General features: G+C 43.2%; 1 protein-coding gene across 1 annotated transcript in view; it reads right to left on the bottom strand.

The window, feature by feature from the left end:
- Positions 1-221: 221 nt before the first annotated feature.
- The window catches only part of VSTM4 (V-set and transmembrane domain containing 4), a 101,258-nt gene continuing 79,177 nt past the window's right edge, over positions 222-22,302 (bottom strand). Inside the window, exon 8 of the mRNA XM_066349534.1 lies at positions 222-1,861. Coding sequence (XP_066205631.1) covers positions 1,736-1,861 — 126 coding nt within the window. The 3' untranslated portion in view covers positions 222-1,735. The remainder of the gene's footprint in view (positions 1,862-22,302) is intronic.

The raw sequence follows: 22,302 nt of genomic DNA on the forward strand, positions 1-22,302 counted from the left end.
TCTTCCTCAAAAGCCATGCCCCTATTCACTACCTTTGAAATCTGGTGGAGAGAAAGGGAATGAAGTGTAGGTATAGGCCAGAGACAATGACTTACTCATTGCGAAGTCAGGTTACTTCTGCTTCTGTAGAATTGTTACCTGCTCCCAATTTGAACACTTTCCAATAAACCACCAGAAGGATCCACAAGTTATCATGGGCTTTTGGGAGGGCAGCTATAAAGCTAAGTTCACAAGGCAAATATTTGCGTTTCAAAGTTACCCCAACGAGAGCCTTAAATAAAACAAAAATTTCATTTTGAAGGTGCAAACTGTCTTTTCATGAATGGTAACAGTGTATTTGTGAGTGTCCAGGATCTTGGAATATTCATTAACCCATTTCAAGAAATCTATGAGCAGTTAAGTCACCTTTATATTAATATGAGTCAGATACAATTAGGAAATAAGAAACGCAACCAAGTTCAATTCACAAGGTTATACAGAGGGGCACTGCTCACACTTAAAATTGTGTAGAAAAGATACAATTTACCATATATACCTGGTCCGTTACAAAACCAAACAATTTCTATAGTGTGACATAAGAAACCACCCAAAGTGCACTCACATGGGTGAGTTTACTCTTAGCAGCACAGTTGACAGGGGACTCTCTCCTGTCAACTGTGGACCTGTCCTTGGTGAGTTCCTGGATGTCACACAGGTCCACAGAGCAGCTTTCCCACACACGTACACGCCACCGTTCCTGCCCCCCCCCCCCCAGCCCATTGGAATGTACACAGAACGGTGAGTTGGGCAAGCACTGGGCAACAGTTGGGTCTTTAAGATACACTTGTCCAGCTCGGCTAGCACTTCTTGCTTTCCCACCCTGAGGAAACCAGGCGTAGGCTTTGCGCTCACATGAGAGCAGTCGGAGTTGGCATTGTCGCACACTTCCACCGATGGCAAACTCCCCTGCTCCTTGGGAAAAGGGTGAGTAAGAACTTGTTGGAGGATCTAAGTTTCTACACGAGTACAGATCCATGCTGCAGAAGAGGGGAGAGCCCTTAGCGTGGTGCTCTACTTATCCTGTGGTTTTGGGTGGTCATGGATGGGGAAATAGGCACCGGAGTTTTCAGGGGCAGGTTATTGTCTGTGAGACTCAGACTTCTGTATGAGGTGCCTTTCTGCTCTTAAAGTGCCAGGGTCAGGCCAACTACTTAAAATAAGAGGTACTATTTTGAGTTCACCTTGCAATAAGCAGTCTGCTCTGTTCTAGTGCTCTAGCAATGTCATCTGATTTTTTGAAAACCAATTATTACGTGTCTACCATCTCACATTTTGGCCTATGATACCATTTCCTCTAGCTATATACTATGAGCTTGATAACATAGATACGAGAAGAACAGAAGATAATATTAAGATTTTAAAAAAATAATGAAATCCAGAGAAAGAAGATGAAATAGTGAAGGGATTTGGCTCAGCAGAGAATTTCCTTGTATGCTCTCAGGAATGGAGTCCTCACCCCTTGGGGCTCAGACCCAGAATAAACTTGTCCTGGAAGATCTGTCCAAGAACCACGGCCCTTCTTCTTTTGAGGAGAGGAGGCTCGTGCCTCTCTAAGGCACCTGGAATGCCGTAAGAAATGGGTTCTCTGCCACACAGAAGGCACAGGTGAAATAAAAAACAGAAGGACTTTGTTTCCTAGGTTTCATAAATAGCTGGGTGGCAGGGATTAAATAGGACCACGGGAGAGGACGCAGAACTACAGCTGGTTCTCCTCAAAGAGGATCTGGGCGTAGACCGTGCTGGCGGGGACACCTTTGGCAGCCTGGTGGGGTTTGACCAGCTCCAGCTCGGCATATGTCAGGCTCTCCTCGGCAATCTTTGGCTGCAAGACAAAGCATATCATAGTGCTAGCGGGCCACAGGGAGTACTGCGTTCCTGAAGTTTCATTACGTTTTGGGGACTCAAAGGGGAACAAACGAACTAAAATTTACAAGAACATATAAAACCTGAATAACACAGTAATATAGAACTCATTGTCTTATCTAGAACACTATTCCCTGCAAAGAGACACTGTGATTCATTTTCGAGTCAAATAGAGCACTAACCAAAAAATGGTTAAATATTGGGCCAAAGTAAACTTTAGTTCTGAAAAGTAAAAATAATATAACTAGCAGTCTCTGATCAAAAGGAAACAAACATAGAGACAGAAACAAAACTCTTAGAAACTAATAACAAAGCTAGAATGTTACCATCTAGAAATTTTCTTAAAAGACAACCTGTATAAAATTAAAATTTCAGAATAGCTTGAAAAGAATGACACAGAAAATATTACTTGCCAGAACCTAAAAAAACATGTACTTGGAGAAAAATTCCAAGTGTAAACATTTATATTAAACAACCTGAATTAAATGGAGGAAGCCTCCAATTGAAGACATTAAAAAAAAAAATAAATGAATGAATGAAATAAAAGCAAAAGGATGGAGTCCCGGGTTCGATTCCCAGCCAGGGCACACAGGAGAAGCACCCATCTGCTTCTCCACCCCTTCCCCTCTCCTTCCTCTTTATTTCTCTCTTCCCCTCCTGCAGCCAAGGCTCCATTGGAGCAAAAAGTTGGCCTGGGGCATCCCCCCCCCCCCCCCCCGTGGGCATGCCGGGTGGATCCCGGTTGGGCCCATGCGGGAGTCTGTCTGACTGCCTCCCCGTTTCCAACTTCAGAAAAATACAAAAAAAAAAAAAAAAAAAAAAAGGCAAAAGGAAGGACTGATAAAATTAAAACCAGACTGTGAGAATCAGAAAACAAAAACAAAATGATAGAATTATTAAAAATATCACAGAACTTGTGCTTGGAAAACACCAATAAAATAAATAAACTGAAAATTATATTTCAAGGTATAAAGGGAAAAAAATGAATAAAATAGGAAATAAGGAAGAAAATATAATGTAAATAAAGAAAATTCTTAAATTAAAAAAAAAACTACTTTGTTCAACTTATTGCAAAAAAGCCTGAAATACAGGATAAAATGAGTAATGTTCCAGAAAAATATAAATCATCAGCATTAAGTCCAGAAAATATGAATGTACTAAATATCATTTTTTTAAAAAAAGTTAAAGAAGGAAGATGAAAAGAAGGAGAATGTATTGTCAAAAGCTCTCTCTCTCAGAAACAGCAGGCCCACACAGTTTTATATGAGGATCTCTAAAAATAAAATCTTTAAGGAACAGATAATTTCAATGTAATTAAAATAATCCAGTGCATTTAAAAAAATCATATATTTTAGAACAATCTCATTTATTAATATAACAAATCAAATTTACTCAGAGAGAATGAAGAATTATATTAAAAATTAGATAATCATGTTAAGTTGATTTCATTTTAGGAGGCAAAGATGATTCAACATTAGAAAAATCTAGCAATATGCCTGACCTGTGGTGGTGCAGTGGATAAAGCGTTGACCTGGAATGCTGAGGTCACCAGTTCAAAACCCCAGGCTTGCCTGGTCAAGGCACATATGGGAGTTGATGCTTCCTGCTCCTCCCCCTGTTCTATGTCTTTCCTCTCTCTCTCTTTCCTCTCTCTCTAATAAAAATGAGTAAATAAAATCAGAAAAAAAAGAATGAAAGGGCTGAAAGCCCACATGAAGTTTAAAAAAAATCTAGCAATATAATTCACAACAGTGATAGACAAAAAAACCCAAAAAAACCCATTTCCTCTTTAGAAATACTGGAAAGGCATTTAATACAATTTTAAAATGTTTTTGTTATAAACAATTTTTGAATAAAGTAGTCACAGGTGTGTATATATATATATATATTTACCATGTTTAAGGAATATCACTGAAATAAATACTTGGAGATCCAACTCTAGTGATATTAAAAACCATGAAAATACTGTGGGGCCAGTAAGTGAATAGACATGACACCCATGGGATGAATTAGAAAGTCCAGAACTTAATCCAAATATTATTTGTCAATAATGGTAGGGTAATACTCAAATAGCCACTTGGAAAAAAACCATATTCAATATCATTCTTTATGCCAGAGAAATTTCAGATGAATTAAACATTTTAATGTGGAAAATAAATTCATAAAAGTACTAGAAGAATGTATGAAAAAATATTTTAAAATAATCTCAGCAGGCCCTGGCCGGTTGGCTCAGTGGTAAAGCATTGGCCTGGTGTGCAGGAGTCCCGGGTTCGATTCTCGGCCAGGGCACACAGGAGAAGCGCCCATCTGCTTCTCCACCCCTCCCCCTCTCCTTCCTCTCTGTCTCTCTCTTCCCCTCCGCAGCCAAGGCTCCATTGGAGCAAAGTTGGCCTGGGCGCTGAGGATGGCTCCATGGCCTCTGCCTCAGGCTCTAGAATGGCCCTGGTTGCAACAGAGCGACACCCCAGATGGGCAGAGCATCGCACCCTGGTGGACATGCTGGGTGGGTCCTGGTCAGGTGCATGCGGGAGTCTGTCTGACTGCCTCCCCGTTTCCAACTTCAGAAAAATACAAAAAATAATAATAATAATAATAATAATCTCAGCATACGAAATGCAATTTAAAGTATGATACAAAATCTAGAAGCAATAGAGAAAAGATATGGATATTTCCATGCTGTATATGGCAAATATTCTCTAAATAAAGTCAAAGGACAACTGAAAACATTGGGAAAATATTTGTGACTTACATCAAAGGGCTTTACAATTCAATAAAGATAATGGCCAAATTATCCACCAGAAAATAAAGCAAAGAATAATAGACAGGACCAGAGAGTTCACATAAAATGAGAGTCAATCTCCCTTCTAATAAGAGAATAATAATTTAAAATCACACCTATACACCACTTTCTGTGTCTCAGGAGAACAAATTGATGGTTGCCAGAAGGGAAGAGAGTAGGAGGGCAGGTGAAGAAGGTGAAGGGAAATAAGAAGTATGAACCTCCAATTATAGAAATAACTAAGTCACAGTGCTGCCATGTACAGCACAGGGAGCATAGTCAATAATATTGTATAACTTTGCACGGTGACAGAAAATTACTAGACCAGTCATGATGATCACATTATTAGGTATATTGATGTCGAACCACTGTGTTGCACGTGTGAAGCTAATATAATATGTATGCCTATTATACTTTAATAAATTTTTTTAAAAGATTGCCAAAAGGAATTGAAAGAAATGGGCCTTCTTGTATATTGTTGGTGAAGGTGTACAAGCAAAAATCTGAAAACATTTAAATGAACGTCTGTGGAAGAATGGTGCATTCCTACAATGGAGTATACACTGCAGCCTTTACAAGGAGTAATCGAGCTATATGTGTGCCATATGTTTTAACTATGATTTGTGTAAATATGTGTGTATGTGAATAAATATATGTGCATATATGTATATGCTTAGAAAACCTTTGGAACCTGCTTAAGAAGTTAAGAGCCTGGTACCCATTGTTCCCTCTGGGGAGGTAGACTGGATGCCCAAGGGGATGCCTCTCCCTTCACTGGATACATTTGTTTATACTGTTTGAACTTTGTGATAGGCACATGTATTTATAAACAACACAGGAATTAATTTTAACTTATGATTAGAAAAATAAAAGTCATTGACAACTTTATAGTCATAAAAGGCACACGACTTTCATTTAAGCTGCCATTTCCTTGTTTTTTGTATTTTGGCTTTGGCTGTGTTGTTCTGTTTTGATTTTTTGCTCTTTTGTGCTTACATCTTGGTTATCTCATCAAAATTCAGGACAATAAACTATTTGCATCCAATTTAACTTTCTTAAGATAATGCCCAAAGCAGAAAGCCCCTTTTTGTTGAATAAGACATCATAATAGGAACGGGGAGCTAGAGACACAGAGAATAAATATGTCAAGAACTCCTTAAAGCCACTATGTACTTGTCAGGGCCCATTGCCATGACCTCCACAAACTGGCCATTTTTAAATGTCAAAGTCAAGGACATTTATAGGGATGAGAGTCTCCTGTTTGTCTTTGACACCAAAACTCTACATTGTTTCTGAGTCATCCATACAAGCCAACAAAAACCTTGTTTCTACCTTGCCTTTTGGTTTAATTACATTTCACATTAAGATTCCATTTAGAAATGCCATGTGTCCTCAAATAAGTACTCAAAACCCAATTCATGTAAATTTTAGAACCAAGATTTATGAAATCATATTGTCCAGGTATTTTATTACATTACCTTGAAATTGCATTGTTTTCTAGTGTAGATTATCTGTTTATTCTTAAGTTATTCCATTATGCTTGGATATGAAAAATAACACTAGCTTTCTCAATACAGGTCACCAGGCTGGCTTGGCTGGTGTGTTGTATTCATACATTTTTATGATCTTCCTATAGTAAACATAATATAATAAAGCCAAAGCACACTAAATAAATAATTGCATCTAGAAAAAGCAATAAAAAAAATAAAATTAGTACTTTCATAAGTGGAAAGGTACTTCAATTACTGCTACAAGCACCACCCTCCCCCATAAAATGTGTAGAATCATTTCCCTTATGCATATTTCTGGGATATGATAATTTGATTGAAGATATGAGGCAGCACACAGGAGGCTCTGAATTGTGAAGTGTATACAGTTTCCGACAGAAGAGGCATTCAGTTCTTTGCACCTTTAAAGAGCCTATTGTTTCTCTGGCGTGCACACTTGTCTGACACGGTAAGGTGTGGGTTAACTACATTTCCCAGCTTGTTTAATTGGAAATAAATTCCTAAAGTCCAGTGAAATGAAGCTAGTGGAAACTCCTCACCAGTTTTCACCGTGCTACCCATGTTGTAGTGGAGGGTTTAGGTGCACCGAGCAGTAGCTTAAAGAAAAGTTATCAGCATATCAGTAAGACTGGGTAAGACCTCAGAGCTGGTGGTAAACTCAGGAGCCAGGAACAGAAAGTAAAGGTGAACAACCTTGCAGAGGACAGGAGCAGGCATGGGAAAGAGAGGCCTACTGCAGAACCGGCCTGTATTTCTGGTGAGTATTTCGGGTATATTTTGTAATCTTGACAATTAAGCCAGTCCTGGGTTTAATCTAAGGAATCACTCTTAGTGCCTACGAAAATTCAAGGATTGGAGGACAGCCAGTGCCTCTCTGACGGCCAATCAAGAAGTTAGCCCCCTGCCAGCCTGCCCTCAGAATGACTTCCATTGAGCCCCCATCCAGTGCTTGTGCATGCAGGGGGTACATTAGCATTCAAGACCCATTTTTCTATGGTTTGAATCATTTATGAGTTACCAAAAACTATATGTACTAAATAGACCTGGATATATCTTTTGACAGATAAGGAATAGATTCAAGAAAATTAATGGTTATGGGCTAAATTGTGTGCCTGAAAAATTGACATGTGGAAACCCTGACCCCAGTATCTCAGATACGACTGTACCTGGAGGCAGGGTTTTTTTGTTTGTGTGTTTTAAAATTAAATTTAAAGGGGTGACATTGATGAATAAAAGTACATAGGTTTCAGTTGAACATCTCTATAGCATTTGAACTGTTGATTGTATTGTGTGCTCATCACCCAAAGTCAAATCATTTTCCATGGAAACAGGTTTTTATATGGGTAATTAAGGTTAAAATTAGGTCACTAGAGTGGACCCTATTCTAATACAACTGGTATCTGTCTAAGAAAAGGACTTCAGGACACAGATACACATAGAACGAAGGCCATGTAAGGAGACAGGGATAAGATAGCCATCTACAAACCAAGGAGAAGGATTAAAAAAAAACAAAAAACAAAAACACTTCCAACACCTTGATCCCAGACTCTCAGCCCCCAGGAGAAATATAAGTCTACTGGTTAGGTTCCCTTAGGCCAGTGGTTCTCAACCTTTCTAATGCCATGAACCCGCAATACAGTTCCTCATGTTGTGGCGCCCCAGATCAAAAAATAATTTTGGTGGCTACTTCATAACTGTAAATTTGCTACAGTTATGATTTGGAATGTAAATACCTGATATGCATTATGTATTCTCATTGCTACAAATCAAACATAATTTAAACATAGTGATTAATCACAAAAACAATATTTAATTATATATTTATTACTAATGGATCTCCTTACCTAGTGTATTGGGGCTACCATTCCATAAATAGCTGCTTAACTAATGGATCTGTTTTTTCCAGATTAGTGGCAAGTTTTCTATATAGAACAGTGTGAACTACGTCATAGGATACACTGCAGTTTCTGCACAGCATGGTATCTTTCAGGGCTCTTTCACACTATAAAGCAGCAGTTTCTGTGGTGGAATCCACATCTCATTTACTTCAATGGGAGACCCGTGGATTCAGCAGAAGAGAGATACCCTGTATGGCAGAAATGCAGTTCCGACACATTTCTTCCTCTCCTATTCAAGTCAATGGGAGGCCGCAGCAGATTCTGCTCAAATATAGAGCATGTTGCTTAATTTTTTCCATGCTAGAACTTTTTCTAGAGCAGAAAAATTCCAAAGGTGGAATCCGCCACCCCCAATAGACTGAAAGAGGCCTCACACTGAGGAATCTGCTGTGCGGATTCTGCAGTGTAAAAGATCTGCCTCCTATAGAAGTCTATTGAGCGGAATCTGCTGTGGCCTCCCATTGACTTGAATAGGAGAGGAAGAAATGTGTCGGAAACTGTCATTTCTCCACCTCTTATTGAAATCAAAAGGAGGCTGCGGCGGATTGTGTGGTAACCTGAGATTCTCAGGAGCTCTCTTTCACGAAATCCGCTGAGCTCCCAATGAAATCAATAGGAGGTGGATTCAATGCCGGAAACCGCTGATGTCAGCAGTTTCCTCATTCAGAATATGGGGAAATAGTGGGAGATATGGGAGATAATTATTCATTGGGGAACAGTGTGAACTACATCTTATAGTGGTCACTTATAGTATACGACCGATGTAGTTCACACTGTGTGAATGTATGGTGCTTTGTGTAAGTGTAAGCTGCTTTGTGTACTGTGTAATGGTTACACACAAAGCACCTTACACTTACACAGTATTGTGTGTATGGTGTGTGTACTGTTTTTACATTATTAACCTTTTTTACACCAGCAGGCTGTCTCACAGCCTCTCTTGGCTCTCCGCCTCTTGCCTCTCCGCCTCCTAGGCTTCTGTCTGCTGGCGCTTGCTGCACCCGCCCACTGATGACGTCAGCAAGCGCCGGACACACGTAATGCGATGCTACGGACAAGCAGCCACACTGCTATGGACTGTGGAGTATCCCTCCACCCAGCTTCCCCTGCCCCTTAGGCCCTGGACGGATGATGCAATCACGTCTGCGCATGACCGCAGGCATTCAGTTTGGAACGCACGTCCATAATGGTGCCTTCAAGCTGAATAGTGCTGCTGCAGATGGTAGCATGGCTTCTCAGCGACTAAAGCCATCAGAAATATGTATTTTCCGATGGCTTTAGACGACCCCTGTGTTTTGGTCGTTCGACCCCCGCCAGGGTTGCGACCCACAGGTTGAGAACTGCTGCCTTTTTTTCTCAAAAAATTAAAAATGGGACTGCCTTTTGACCCAGCTATCCCACTTTTAGGAATATATCCTAAGAACATCAAATCACTGATTCAAAAGGAGAAATGCTCCCCATGTTTATTGCAGCATTGTTTATAATAGCCAAGGTCTGGAAACAGTCCAAGTGTCTGTCAGTAGACAAATGGATGAAAAAGCCATGGTACATATATATTGTACAATGGAATACTATGCGACTGTGAAAAAGAAGGAAATCTTACCTTTTGCGATGGCATTGATGGAACTCAATAATACTATGCTAAGTGAAATAAGCCAGGCAGAGAAAGCCAAATATCATATGATCTCACTTATATGTGGAATCTAATGAACAAGTGAACTGAGGAATGGAATAGAGGCAGAGGTGGGGTTACAGGGAGCAGAGGGACAGCTGTCAGAGGGAAGGGTGAGGAGGAGATGGGATCAGAGAAGGTGAAGGGATTAGTGAAGTTATATATACATAATTCAGAGAAACAGATAACAGGACAGCAAATCACAGAGGGAAGGGGGAGGGGTAAAGGGGGTGTAATGAGGGACATGGAGGTGGGGGTGAGGGTGTTATATTGAGTGGAACACTTGAATCTATGTTAACACACACAAAAATGAAATTTAATTAATTAATTAAAAGAAGGGAAAAGAAGACAAGAAGTCTCCTCTCCTCACGGAAAGGGAGTGAAAAAGCTGATCAGGGTGGGTGTATGCAACTCATTTTATGTTGGCACCAGAGGAAGGGGACTGACGCATTAGCTATGTAGTTAGTAAGAAATAAGACTAGGGCAGAGCTCTCTCAGACAGTACCCCCCAACACACACACAGCTCCCACCCCAGCTGCCCTGCCCCCACAGCTTGGCGTGGCCCTGTGCACTCCAGCCCCAACACTGCACTTCTGCTCACACCTCCTGCTGTGTCCTCCAGGGACACAAAGAGGGTATTTCATCATTTTTAAATTTAATGTTTAACACACGTACTGATCAGTGGCCACCTCCCTAATGGGACACAACACAGTTTCATCACACCTCTCATGCTGTCCTCTGTCGTCATGTCTTCCCTCCGACTCCACCCTCTGGAGCCCCCTGGTCTGTTTTCTGTCACTATGGTTTTGTTTCTTAAAGAACATTACATGAAAGGAATCATACAGTGTGTAACTTATTGGGGTTAGCTTTCTCTTTCTCTCAGCATAATGCCCTCGTAATCCAAGTTGTTGCATATATTGTTGGTTTGCTTCTCCTGCGTGTTTAGGAGTAGTTTATGATCTACCACACACCACAGTTTGCTTATCCAATCACCTGCTTAGGACATGTGGGTTCTTTCAAGTTTTGGGCAGTTATGAGTAGAGCTGCCATGCATAGTTATGTGTAGGTTTTTGCAAGACATTTTCCTTACTCAAGGTAAACATTCAGGAGCAGGTTCAATGGGTAATACAAAAAGTATATGTTTAACTTTATAAGAAACTGACAAACTATTTGTCCAGAGTGATGCACAATTAATTCTCCCCTACCACCAGCAACATCTAAGAGTTTTAATTGCTCTGTGTACCTGTCGGCACTTGGTATTGTCGGTATTTTTTTTTATTTTGGCTATTCTAGTAGGTACTAGTGGTCTAGTAATTACCATTTTACTTTCCTACTGACCTCACTGGCACTAGGCTTGACCTCAAGAGCTCTCTGACGGCCACTGAACCACATTAAATCCCAGAGCACAACACCCTCTCAGAAGAACTAGAAGAAGACTATCACAGAGAGCAGTTTTCAAATACAGTGACAGAGCCTCTGGACTCTCCATGGATTTCAGATTTTGGGGATGCCATGTCCTCCATCTCTCATCTACCTGTTCTGCCCATGTGGGGGACACATGCTAGCATATTTCAGCCTCCAGGCTGGGCCTCCCACTTCTAATTTAAAACTGTTCTTTCCTCCCTCCAGTTTTAGAGTATGAAAAGTAGGTCGACAGGAGGGATTTATTTCATGGGCTAAAACTAGAAAAGTCAACACAAAAGATTCAGAAGCTGTGCACCTCTTGGGAATATCCCACTCTTCAAGCTCCTACTTGCTAGTTACTGAGTATTTCATTTCATAGGTGTGTTTTCAGGATTCAAACCAAAGGTTAACATTCCTGCCTGGAGACAGAGAGAGATTTAACATTCTGTGCAGACCCCATCAAATCAACTTTTTCATAGGGATCACAGTTTAGCACAAGTTAAATTAAGTTGCAGGAATAAAAAAAATGCAATTGCAGTCCCCTGCAAGTTCTCCAATGTCAGGAGTTCAATTGGACAATACCATTATCACAGCAACAGATCAATAGCTAGGACATGAGATGTTTATGCTAGCATCACCTTGGAGTTAAAAAAAAAAATGTGATTGCCATTCTACTAGAGTTGCACTGTCAGGAATCTATTTACCCAAGAGAGAATTACATAGTATCGAGAGCAGACTTCCTCTTCCCCCTTAAAGATAAGTGCTCATTTTTTATTCAGCAGAGTAGTCCCTGGTAAAACAAACACCCTCACAATGTCACATATAGAACTACAGCCACCGAGGAGGGGGAGGCTGTGTATTTGGTGAAGCTCTCTTTGATCAAAGGCCTCCGTGGGTCCAGACTCAGGAAAGAAAACTGCACTGTGGCCCTGTCACTCTTGTTAGAATCATCATGCCTTGGCTATGAACTTGACTTAATTTTAAGTCCCACAGGCCTGCTGGCTGGCATACTTGTTTGTGTTTAAACATATTATGCAGAGAAGAATTTGAATTCCCTGAGGTGCAAGTTAAATGAAAATAAAGAATCAAAATGAATAAAAGAGACACCTTTCCCAGACCGAGATGTCAAATAAAAATACAAAGCACATGACACAAAGTGACTTCACTTTTCAGGAGGTAGAAGAACGTGGTGGTTGAGAATTGGTCCTGCTGAGATCACAACTCTGCAAATGTTACCTAATCTTCACCATCTCATTCAGTCCTCCCATCCTCCCTGGAAGGTGGGGGTTCAAGGGTCATGCCCACTTTACAGATGAGCAAACACTTTAAAAGGCAGGTAGACTTCTCAAGGTCATGTAACTATTGCCGCTGGAGTCTACACTAGAGAGCCAGGCAGTCCTGCCCAGGGTCCCTACCCTCTCATCACAGGTGCCCAGCCCCGAGAAGTGGCTTAGGCTCTGTTGTGACTGCGTGGACTCAGGTGAGCCAGCCAGGCAGACTACAATCCCTGAAATTCCAAGGGGGAAATGGTGACCTTCCAAAGACAATGGGACAGCTTAATTGGCATAAATTCGTAAGTCGTGGGAAAGTGAGTGTTCAGAATAGGCCCACAGTGCTCAGGGTGGGCAGTGTGAGCTTCAGCAAAAGGGGGTACGGGGAGAAGGAAGCTGACCCCATCCTCGTCAGAGGCCAGAGTGTCTGGCATGGTGTGGAGGGACAGAGAACATAGGGGTGCAGAACTCAAGACTTTCTGAGGGCGGATACATGGAAGTGTCACTGACTGGAGTAGACAAGGAAGGAGTAGGAGAGAAGCCCAATGGAATGCCTGTAGGTGAGCCTTAGCTTTCTCCACAGTCTTATCCCCTCAAGAGTCTTAGCCTCCGAGAAAGGAACTGGCATACCTCTGACCAGCAGGGAATGGTAAGGGTGCAGGCTCTGCTTTAGCCGGCTGTGTGCAGTGTCAACAGACTCCTGACTAGAGGTGCCCACTAGACAGGTGGAGGATGAAGTGAAGTAGGTGTTGATGGAGGAGAACCGAGCAGTGCTCTGAGGTGACTACTGCAGCCACATGCCAGGCCTACTCCTGCCATCTCCTTGGACTAGGGAGCATCACTCCACTTGAATGCCTGGCTCTTGCAGCATAACTGATACCAGAGCCCACACTCAGAGGAGAGGGCCTGGTGCCCTCCCTAAAACAAGTCTGAAGTTGTGACTGCTGAGTAGGCAGGTCTTGACAATCTGAGCCAGGAGCTAGAGACCAGAATCCTTTGGCCATCACACATGGGGACACAGGTGCTCTCTGAGGCACAAAATGTGACCTTTGTCAGTTGCTTCAGACACCTGTAAACCTTGGAATTATATCTTTTTAGATTCCTACCCCCATTGAGCCTCTCGTGGTTCCCGGTGACTAACGGTCAATAAATAGCCCAATGTTCTCTAGGACTTTGGATAGATTAGAAAGGATCAGGAACTCAGGAGAGGTCTTGGATGGAGATGAAGATTTCCAAGACCCACTCAGACTTGTTGGCACCTTAGGCTGCATGAAGTCACTTGGAAATCTTGCAGAGAGCACATCCACATCACACTCTTGAGTCTGAAGAAATCAAAGAATGTTTAGCAAAGGGCATTCCTAGAATAAATTTGGCAGGACAGAAAGTCACATGTCCCTGGCTAAGTGCTCTGAGTACAGACCAAGGTGACCAGCTGTAGAACCTGTTAAGGCCACACACAGAAAGGCCTGAAGCTTTGAAAGTCATTAGACAGATTATGTCTTTAGATTTAACCAATGTATATTTGGGAAGCTAACATATTACTATGGACAATGCTCTTGGGGAGGGTCCTGACACATGAAACTTTCACAGGAGCGTAGTGATTGCTTCACGATCAAATACACTCACTCATTTCCTCTTCCCCGTGGACCACAGATGAATGTTTTCCCAGCTGACTTTGAAGAGTACTTTTACTGGCAGTATTATTGCAGAGAATGTTTGTGCTTAGAAAAAGAGCGTTTGGTTATCTGCTTCTACATAGGAGTCCTCTCTGAGCATCTTCCATCTTGAACTCACAGTCTTCTAATCAACTGCAAGCTGTAACACTCTCCTAGACTTACCAGACTGCAATGGTCTGTCTAGTGGCACCAAAGAGCACGAGCTCTCAGAGACAGAAAGACTTCCATTTATGAGCTGTGTGACCTTGGACTTCTCTGGGCTCCATTTCCAGGCCTATAAAGTTAGACATGTAATAGTCTAATAACCCTCACAGGGTTATTCTGAGAATTAAATGCATTATTAGTACATGCAATGTAATTAGAAAAATACCTAGTCGGTAAATAGTAAATGCTACGTAAGTGTTACATTATTATTATTATTACTATACGGTACTATTTATTATAAAGTAAAAGCAAGTATTGCTTTAACAATCGGTTCCTTTGAAATATTTGGAGGCAAAGGCAAGAAGACACTCAGAGATCATTTGGAAAATATCATGTGTCAGACTCTGGTGGCTACCACTGGGCCTCGGGTCAGTGCCCAAAACACTCAGGGGCATTTTTTTTAATAGTGGGAAAGATAATCTTTCTAAAGAAATAGGTCAAATCATGCAAATCTCTGCTCTGCACAAATCCTCCAGGGGTTTCTCATCAAACCCAGAGTCCTCATCAGGACCCTGCCCTGTCATGACCGTCATGGCACTCCTCTGAGCTCAGCTCACCCCACACGCTGCCCTGCTGGCCAGAGCCCCAGCCATACTGATCTCTTGGGGTTTCTGGGACACACTGGGACAGGACTGCTTGTGCAGGGTCCCGCTCAGGGTGTCCTTGGGCTGTGCTCTCGCCTGGAACGACCTTCCCCACAGCACTGTAGAGCTTGCTCCCTCATGTGCCTGGCCTTGGCTCCAAGGAGGAACCTGCCGGGCGAACACGATCTGTCCGTGGCTCCCTTACCTGGTTTGCAGAGCATGCGTCACCCCTCAGCACCACAACACTCTCCACTTGCTTACCTTCTGCCTTCTCTCACTAGGATGGAATTAGAGAACCTAATACGCGGAAAGCACTCTCATTGTCATGCTCATTTCACACAGGTGGACACGAAGGCCCAGAATTAAACAAGCATGAGGTTAACAGGAAGTAGCGAAGCTGGTGACAGAGAAGGACTCTGACCATACATTTCTGTGTGCAGAGTTCCCTAAAAATGAGAATGATCCTAAACAAAAATGTTCGCACATTGAATTTTTTAAAAATTAACGTATTAAACAAGCATGAGGTCAACAAGCATGACCTCATCTCTGCCCCCCAGAAGCAATGAATGACTCTGTCAGCTGCTGCAGCCAGCAGTGTGCTAGTGACAGAGCCACTGGTTCTCCAAGAAAAAAGCTGTCATCTGCAGCATCTGCTGATTATGTATGCAAATCCTCCCTCAATGGTGGATTTCTAGGTGCCAAGGATATTTGCTCCTTCTATAAGAGAGGAGTAGGTGGGAGCATGCCACAGGCATAACTCAGCTCCTAGGACGATACCTACTCAGGTACCAGCTTGTACATGGGAGCTAGCGCACATAGTTAAGTAAATGATTGAATGAGTTTAAGACAACAGAAAATCAGTCTGAGAAGGTCATTAAAAACCCTCTGTGGATATCCTTGGTCTCAGGAATGTAGGGAGGGAACGCTCTCAGGAATCGTGAGCAGAAAAGCCACAAACTCTTCTTTTTCTAACTATCAAGTGTTTCACCTGTTTCCACTGCTTGGAATCATATAAAATCTGAATGTCGCTTTCAACTTAACAAGTGAGAATGCAGACATATGATAGGTAGGTAGGTAGGTAGGTAGGTAGATAACTGGATGAAATGATGGTCCCATAACACTCTGCAGTCATTAAAAGAACAAGGTAATCTACATATACTGATACAGAAATATGAGCAGCCCAATACATTAATTTTTTAAAAATTCAATGTGCAAACATTTTTGTTTAGGATCATTCTCATTTTTAGGGAACTCTGCACACAGAAATGTATTTGTCATAATCTGTAGCCATGACCTTCCCTGATTGTGGGCTGATTGCACATAATATATATAAATAAATACACATACAATTTTGCACATACATAGAAAAATACTTAGAAGAATAGAAGCCAAATTCCTAAGAGGCTACATCAGAGAAGTAAGAGTCTATGGATGGAATGTCACTTTCTATTCTAACCAAGGAGATTCTGAATCACCAGCCTTACTCCTGCCCTCAACTTAGAATCGTCATTGCTGCTTTTATCATGTAAAAATCTGTCCAGTAAGGTCAGGACAGAAAACATTGTGACCCAGTTGTAGTAGGACTTTACTAATAAGAGTTTTGATGAGAGGCAGCAGAGCCCAAATCCAGCAGGGAAGAACAGGGAACCAGAGCCAAGCGTCTGGTCAGACCAGCTCTGCCCCTTCCTGGTGCAGGAGCTGGTGCGTCCCCTGCCTCACCTGTGAGAGGGAAGTAATGAGGTCAGGCTTTTCCCAATGGAAGCAGTGGGATAGTACTTGCATAGGGAAGTACCATCATCATCACCACCTTCATCACCATCACTACCCTTGTCACCATCATCACCACAGCCATTACAATGATCATCAACCATCATCTATCATTATCATCATCTTCTTCATCATCAGCATCTCTGTCACTAGCTCTATGTCATGGACACAAAGTACAGAGCACAAACTAAGCATTAAGACCAGATATAAAGAGCAGGGGAAATGCTAGCTCACTTGTTGAATTTATATGTAATGTTTGGCAACGGGCAGATGTGATTAAATTCACAGTTTGCATTGTTCGTCTTTCTAGGCACATGTGCAAATCCTCCCTCAATGGCAGATTTCTAGATGGCAAAAGGATATGCTCCTTCAACAGGAGAGGAAAGGGCGGGAGCATGCCACAGGCATGACTCAGCTCCTGGGACAATACCTGCTCAGGCACCAGCTGGCACACAGGAGATGGTGCACACGACGAGACAGGCACGCTCCTAGCAGAGTCCCATGGGGCTGTTACCTTTTGGACATCACATGTGCTTGCTGAAATTTATAAATTTATCTTTAGAAAAAAGAATAAATTAGAATTTAATCTGGCCAGAAAAACAAAATACCCTAAAATGTATTACTAGTTTGTCATGAACTCAGAATTTCACTTAGAAATTTTCTTTCTGCCATTTTAAAGGCCTTGCTTGATGTAACAAATGCAATGATTATTTTTCTTTTTTTCTTCTTTTTCTGAAATAGCACTTCCTTTCCAGTATTTTCAATCTGAGATTGAAAAAGTCTTTTAATAACAACTCCAAAGTGCTGTGCATTCAAAACTAAGGTTTTAAGTGAAATGTTTTTTTTAAAGAATCCAATGTGAGCACAAATGATACTGTTCTACAAGATTACAAAAATAAAACAGTGTAAAAGTTAAAAAAAATCCCAGCAGTGCAGTGACTGCGGCACTGAGGTCCCCAACCGAGGCAGCCAGTCGGCTGAGCTGACAGGAGGAAACTGCGCTGCTCTGCGGGGACCTGCCAGCAGGCGGGCCCCACCCCGGCCCTGAGGCCCTGAGGCCCTGAGGCCAGCAGGGGAGGCCCTCCCGCCAGCAGGGCTCACGCTCACTCTCAGGGCTGGGCCTGTGGACCTCGGGCCTGGCTCCCCTCTCTGCCAGCTGCTCACCTGTGCCAGGGGGCTGCAAGGCTCATGCTCCTCTCCCCACAGTCCCTCACACACTGCCCACCAGGACAAGGAACACGTGAGCAACCGCAAGGGGGCCGGCATGACTCAGTGCTGCAGCACAGTAGCAGCACAGTCCTGGGGGTAACTGCCAAAGTGGCCTCACCCTCACAGCACAAAGCCCAGCCACCCTTCTAGGACGGGATGCAGTGACTCCATTCAGAGCACTTTGGGAGTGGGACTACTGTTGTCTCTATAAGGGGTTCCTCATGACGGTTTAAGGCACTATCAGTCTTAAAAGACTTTCTGGAAATAAGTTTCACTTGGCTTATCATTCATAAAATCTGAGGCTCCACCAACCTCCCCTGGCCTCTGACAAGGCTGAGAGCTGGCGACTGCTATGGACAGAGAGGGGCAGCGGTGGCCTCAACATTGACCTCTGCCTTCCGGTAAATGCTGGCCTGAGAATGTCAGGGCCAGCAGTCCTTCTGATAAGACCTTCCCAATTCCGCTTCAGGAGGTCTGATCTCTTCTCCCTGAGGACCGCATCACGCTCATGAAAGCCCCCTCCTCCCCAGACACAGGGAGCCATGAAAGCGATGACTTCTGTTTTCCCCACTCTCATCCCTTTCGAAACCTCGGCATCTATTCTTCCCTCCCGTCAACACGCATGACTCCCTGTGACAATAACAGGAAGCGCATGTGTGCCGAGGGGGCGTGTAATTTTCTCTCTGCAGAAATGGTCCTAGTGTGGTATGGGCACAGTTTTTGTTTTGTTCCCCCAGGCTTTTACTTGGGGCGATATATTGTTTGTACATGTGGTGGTGGGGTTTTCTTTCTTCTTTTTAATTTTAAAGTGAGATTATGAACATATTTTATGCAGGTTAATATATCCTTTTGATGTAAAATTTAGCTGAAGCCAGTTCTATCCAGCATATTAACAATAACAAGAGAAATTCTATGGCTTATTATAAACATCCTTCAAGAACCCTGAAATGTATGTACCCTTGAAATAATTTTGCTGGGTTCTGGGTTATTAGTAAAATCCTCTCAAAATTCTATCGCTGGTGTTGAGTGTGCCTCACAGCCTTTTTCTGCTACGGATTTCAGAAACGCTCCTTTTGGTCTTGCCAGTGTAGCCTCCATCGTAAGAACTGGGCTGGGAGAAGGGGCTTCTTTTCTGACCAGAGCAGAGAATCCTGATCCCAGGCTGACTGCTGAGTGGGAATCTGATTCCTGAGATAGGCTCCCTCTCAACCATCATAAAGTCCACCACCTCCCTTCCATCCACTTTGGGTGCCCTGACCTCTCAGTGTGTTTCCTACAGACTGTAAACTCAAGGGCATTTTGCACGAGCAGGTCTTGGTCACACATCCCCTACGAGGCAGACTACTGTTGTCTCTATAAGGGGTTCCCTGTGTGGAATAGCACAGGGCTACTCCAGCTGAGATGGGGCCAAACTCTCCAGAAAGGTCTTCAGGAATGAAGGACAGTCACAACACCCTTTAGAAACAGATTCCCATGTTTAAATTTCTCTTTGTTGATTAAATAAGAAAAGCTACCATTCCCCTCAAGGAGGCTGTATGTACTCTCCTACTAAAATCAGTCCTCTCTGGAGGTGGCTAGCAGTGACAGTACTGGTGGGCAGTGACCCAAACAGAGCTGGCTACTGAGCTTGGTAGGTTATTCGGAGCTGCACTTCTCTGCACTTCAATGTTCCTCAGGTTTACCTGGGATCAAGTTGAACTGCAGATTCAAATTAAGTAAGCGTAGGGTAGTGCCTTACAACTTCTGGGTGACACCCAGGCTGCTGGTCCAGGGACCACACGTGGAGCTCCGATCTCAGATTTCAGCCCTCAATGGCTCATCTACTTCACTCACACTCTGAAAATTCCAGGTTTCCTAGGGGACATGGGAACAAGGAAGACAGGTCCTCCTCAAGGACTTTAAAACTAATGTTAATGAAAATGTAAAACTTGAGTGCATCAAAGGATACCATCAAGAAAAGTAAAAAAGGCAGTCTACCGAGTGAATATGTTTGCAAAATTACATATCTAACAAGAGGTTAATATCCGAAATACATGTATGAAGAACTCCTACAAGTCAACCACGAAAACAATATCACTGATCATCAGGGAAACACCAATAAAAAAAACCACAATAAAATACCATTGCACCCCCATTAAAGTGGTTATTATTTTAAAAAAGCCCAGAAAATAAGTGTTGGAGAGGATGTAGAAAAACTGGAACCCTGATACATCAACATTCCCTTGTTGGAGGAAATGTAAAACAGTGCAGCTGCTATGCAAAACAGTGTTATTTCATTTCTTCGAAAAATTAAAAATAGAATTACTGTATGATTTCACTTCTGTGGTTTCACTGCTAGGTATATAGACACAAGGTTTGGAAGCAGGGGCTCAGAGATCTGTATATGCACACTCACAGAGGCATTATTCCCAGTAGCTGACATGAAGAAGCAACCAAGTGCCTACCAACAGATAAATGGATAAGCAAAATGCAGTGTAGATATATTGTATATATATAAAAGGGAATATTATTCAGCTTTCAAAAGAAAGGAAATTCTGACACATGTTGCAACATGAATGACCCTTGACAACATTATGCTAAGTGAAATAAGCCAGTAACAGAAAGACAAAGACTGCAGAATCCCACTTACACGAGGTGTCTCAAGTAGTCAGTCACAGAGACAGAAAGTAGAAGGATAGTTTGCAGGGCAAAGCAGGGGAGAGTGAAGAGGTGTTCAACAAATACAGATTCTGCATGATGAGGGAACTCCTGGAAACTGTTTACAAGACAATGTGAATGTACTTAACACTACTGAAATGTACACTTCTACACAGGATAGTAAATCTTATGCTATGTGTCTTTTAGCACAATTAGAAAAGAACAGTCTTTTCTGTTTATATTACTAAGATGTCTACGATGTATAACCTTCATAATATAAGAAACTTAGAGGCCATCTTGTAAAAAGGAACTACATGGTTCTAGTGGAGGAAAAGGTCAAGTCAGGAAGGAAAACGTGACTTCAACATGGAGTGGCAAGTTCTAAAACACGGGTAAGGCCAGGTGCTGCGGGAGCCCCAAGAAGAAGTCCTGACATCAGGTGGATGGGGAGGGGATGAGCGTGTGAGCCAGCTGCAGCAGCAAGGAGGAGGAAAGGGACAAGCATATCAAAGAGTAACAGCCAGGTTTGGTCACCAGTGAACATGTAGGTGAGGGAGGCGACACCTAGACTCTAGACAGAACAGCCATTCTCAGGGGCAGGGACTTCCCAGTGAAGCAGGATTAGGAGAAGGTAAAGAGTTTGATGTGTGCTATTGGTGGAGAGAGACAAGATGGCGCTGGAGTAGGTGGACGTACCAACATCTACCTCCCAGAACCAAAGTGGATTACAAACTAATTTTATGAACTATCATCTGGAAAAACCAACTTTGGACTAAACTAAGAGGACTCTTCAACCAAGGAACACTGAAGAAGCCACACCGAGACTGGTAGGAAAAGTGGAAACGCAGAAACGTGGAGAAGGCTGCCCAGCTCCCCGGAGCGAACGGCAGCAGGGAGAGACTCACGTGACGGGAAGTGAGTTTAGCAGAGGGGAAAGGGTCCTGAGTCCCAGGAACAAAGCCCCAGCCTGCAGCCCCAGAGCCCAGAAGAGGCGTAAGGACAGTATTTAGCTGGAAACAAGTCAGGATACTGTTTGTGAGAAAGAGTCTGATTTCTCAGACCCAGGATCCTTCTTAAAGGGACTGCGCAGAACATCTCTCTCAAAAACAATCACCTGGGGCTCCTGGGGATGGGGGGAGAGAGGAGAGGACCAGAGTAACAGGAAGAGAGTGTAATCTAGGAGGCACAGGGAGAATCATTTTGGGAGATAGCCACCCTAACCCCTGGGATGACTCACTCCCCAAAGCTGAAGTGAATATTTCCCCCGGAAACAGCAATACCAGCAAAGGGAAGCAGGAGAGCAGCCAAACAAGCTCCCCTGCGGAACTCAGAGCAGAGTTGCATAGAAGGAGGGAGCTTTTGGGTCTACAGTAGTGAGTCTTAGGGTCGGAGCTGCAGCGCCTGCACCCACGCGGCTGAGGGCGCAGTGGAGGGCGGGCGGCAGGGGGAGACAAAAGCGCGGTTCTGCTGGCAGGGGCAGAAGCCAGCTGGCCACCACTGGGCTCAAGTGTGAGCTCAATCTTGCCCAGCTGGGGAGAAGGGGGCGTGCAAAAGCGGTCAAGCCCCATTGCCAGCAGCCTGTAATCCAGCCTGCGGGAGAAGGGCAGGAACCCCAGAAAGGGTGGAGACCAGCTCCTGAGCAAGGGCAGAGGAGCACAGCCTTGCCCCGCCCGTGCAACCTAGGCTTGCGGTCTGACTTGGTAGCCGGCTCCTCCCGCGGGGGTGGAGTCAAAAGCCCAGAACAGGTGGAGTTCCGCTACTGAGCTGAGCTTGGGCACGCAGTCCTACCCAGTG

Source organism: Saccopteryx leptura, chromosome 9 (assembly GCF_036850995.1).
Source record: "Saccopteryx leptura isolate mSacLep1 chromosome 9, mSacLep1_pri_phased_curated, whole genome shotgun sequence".
Classification (NCBI taxonomy): Eukaryota; Metazoa; Chordata; class Mammalia; order Chiroptera; family Emballonuridae; genus Saccopteryx; species Saccopteryx leptura.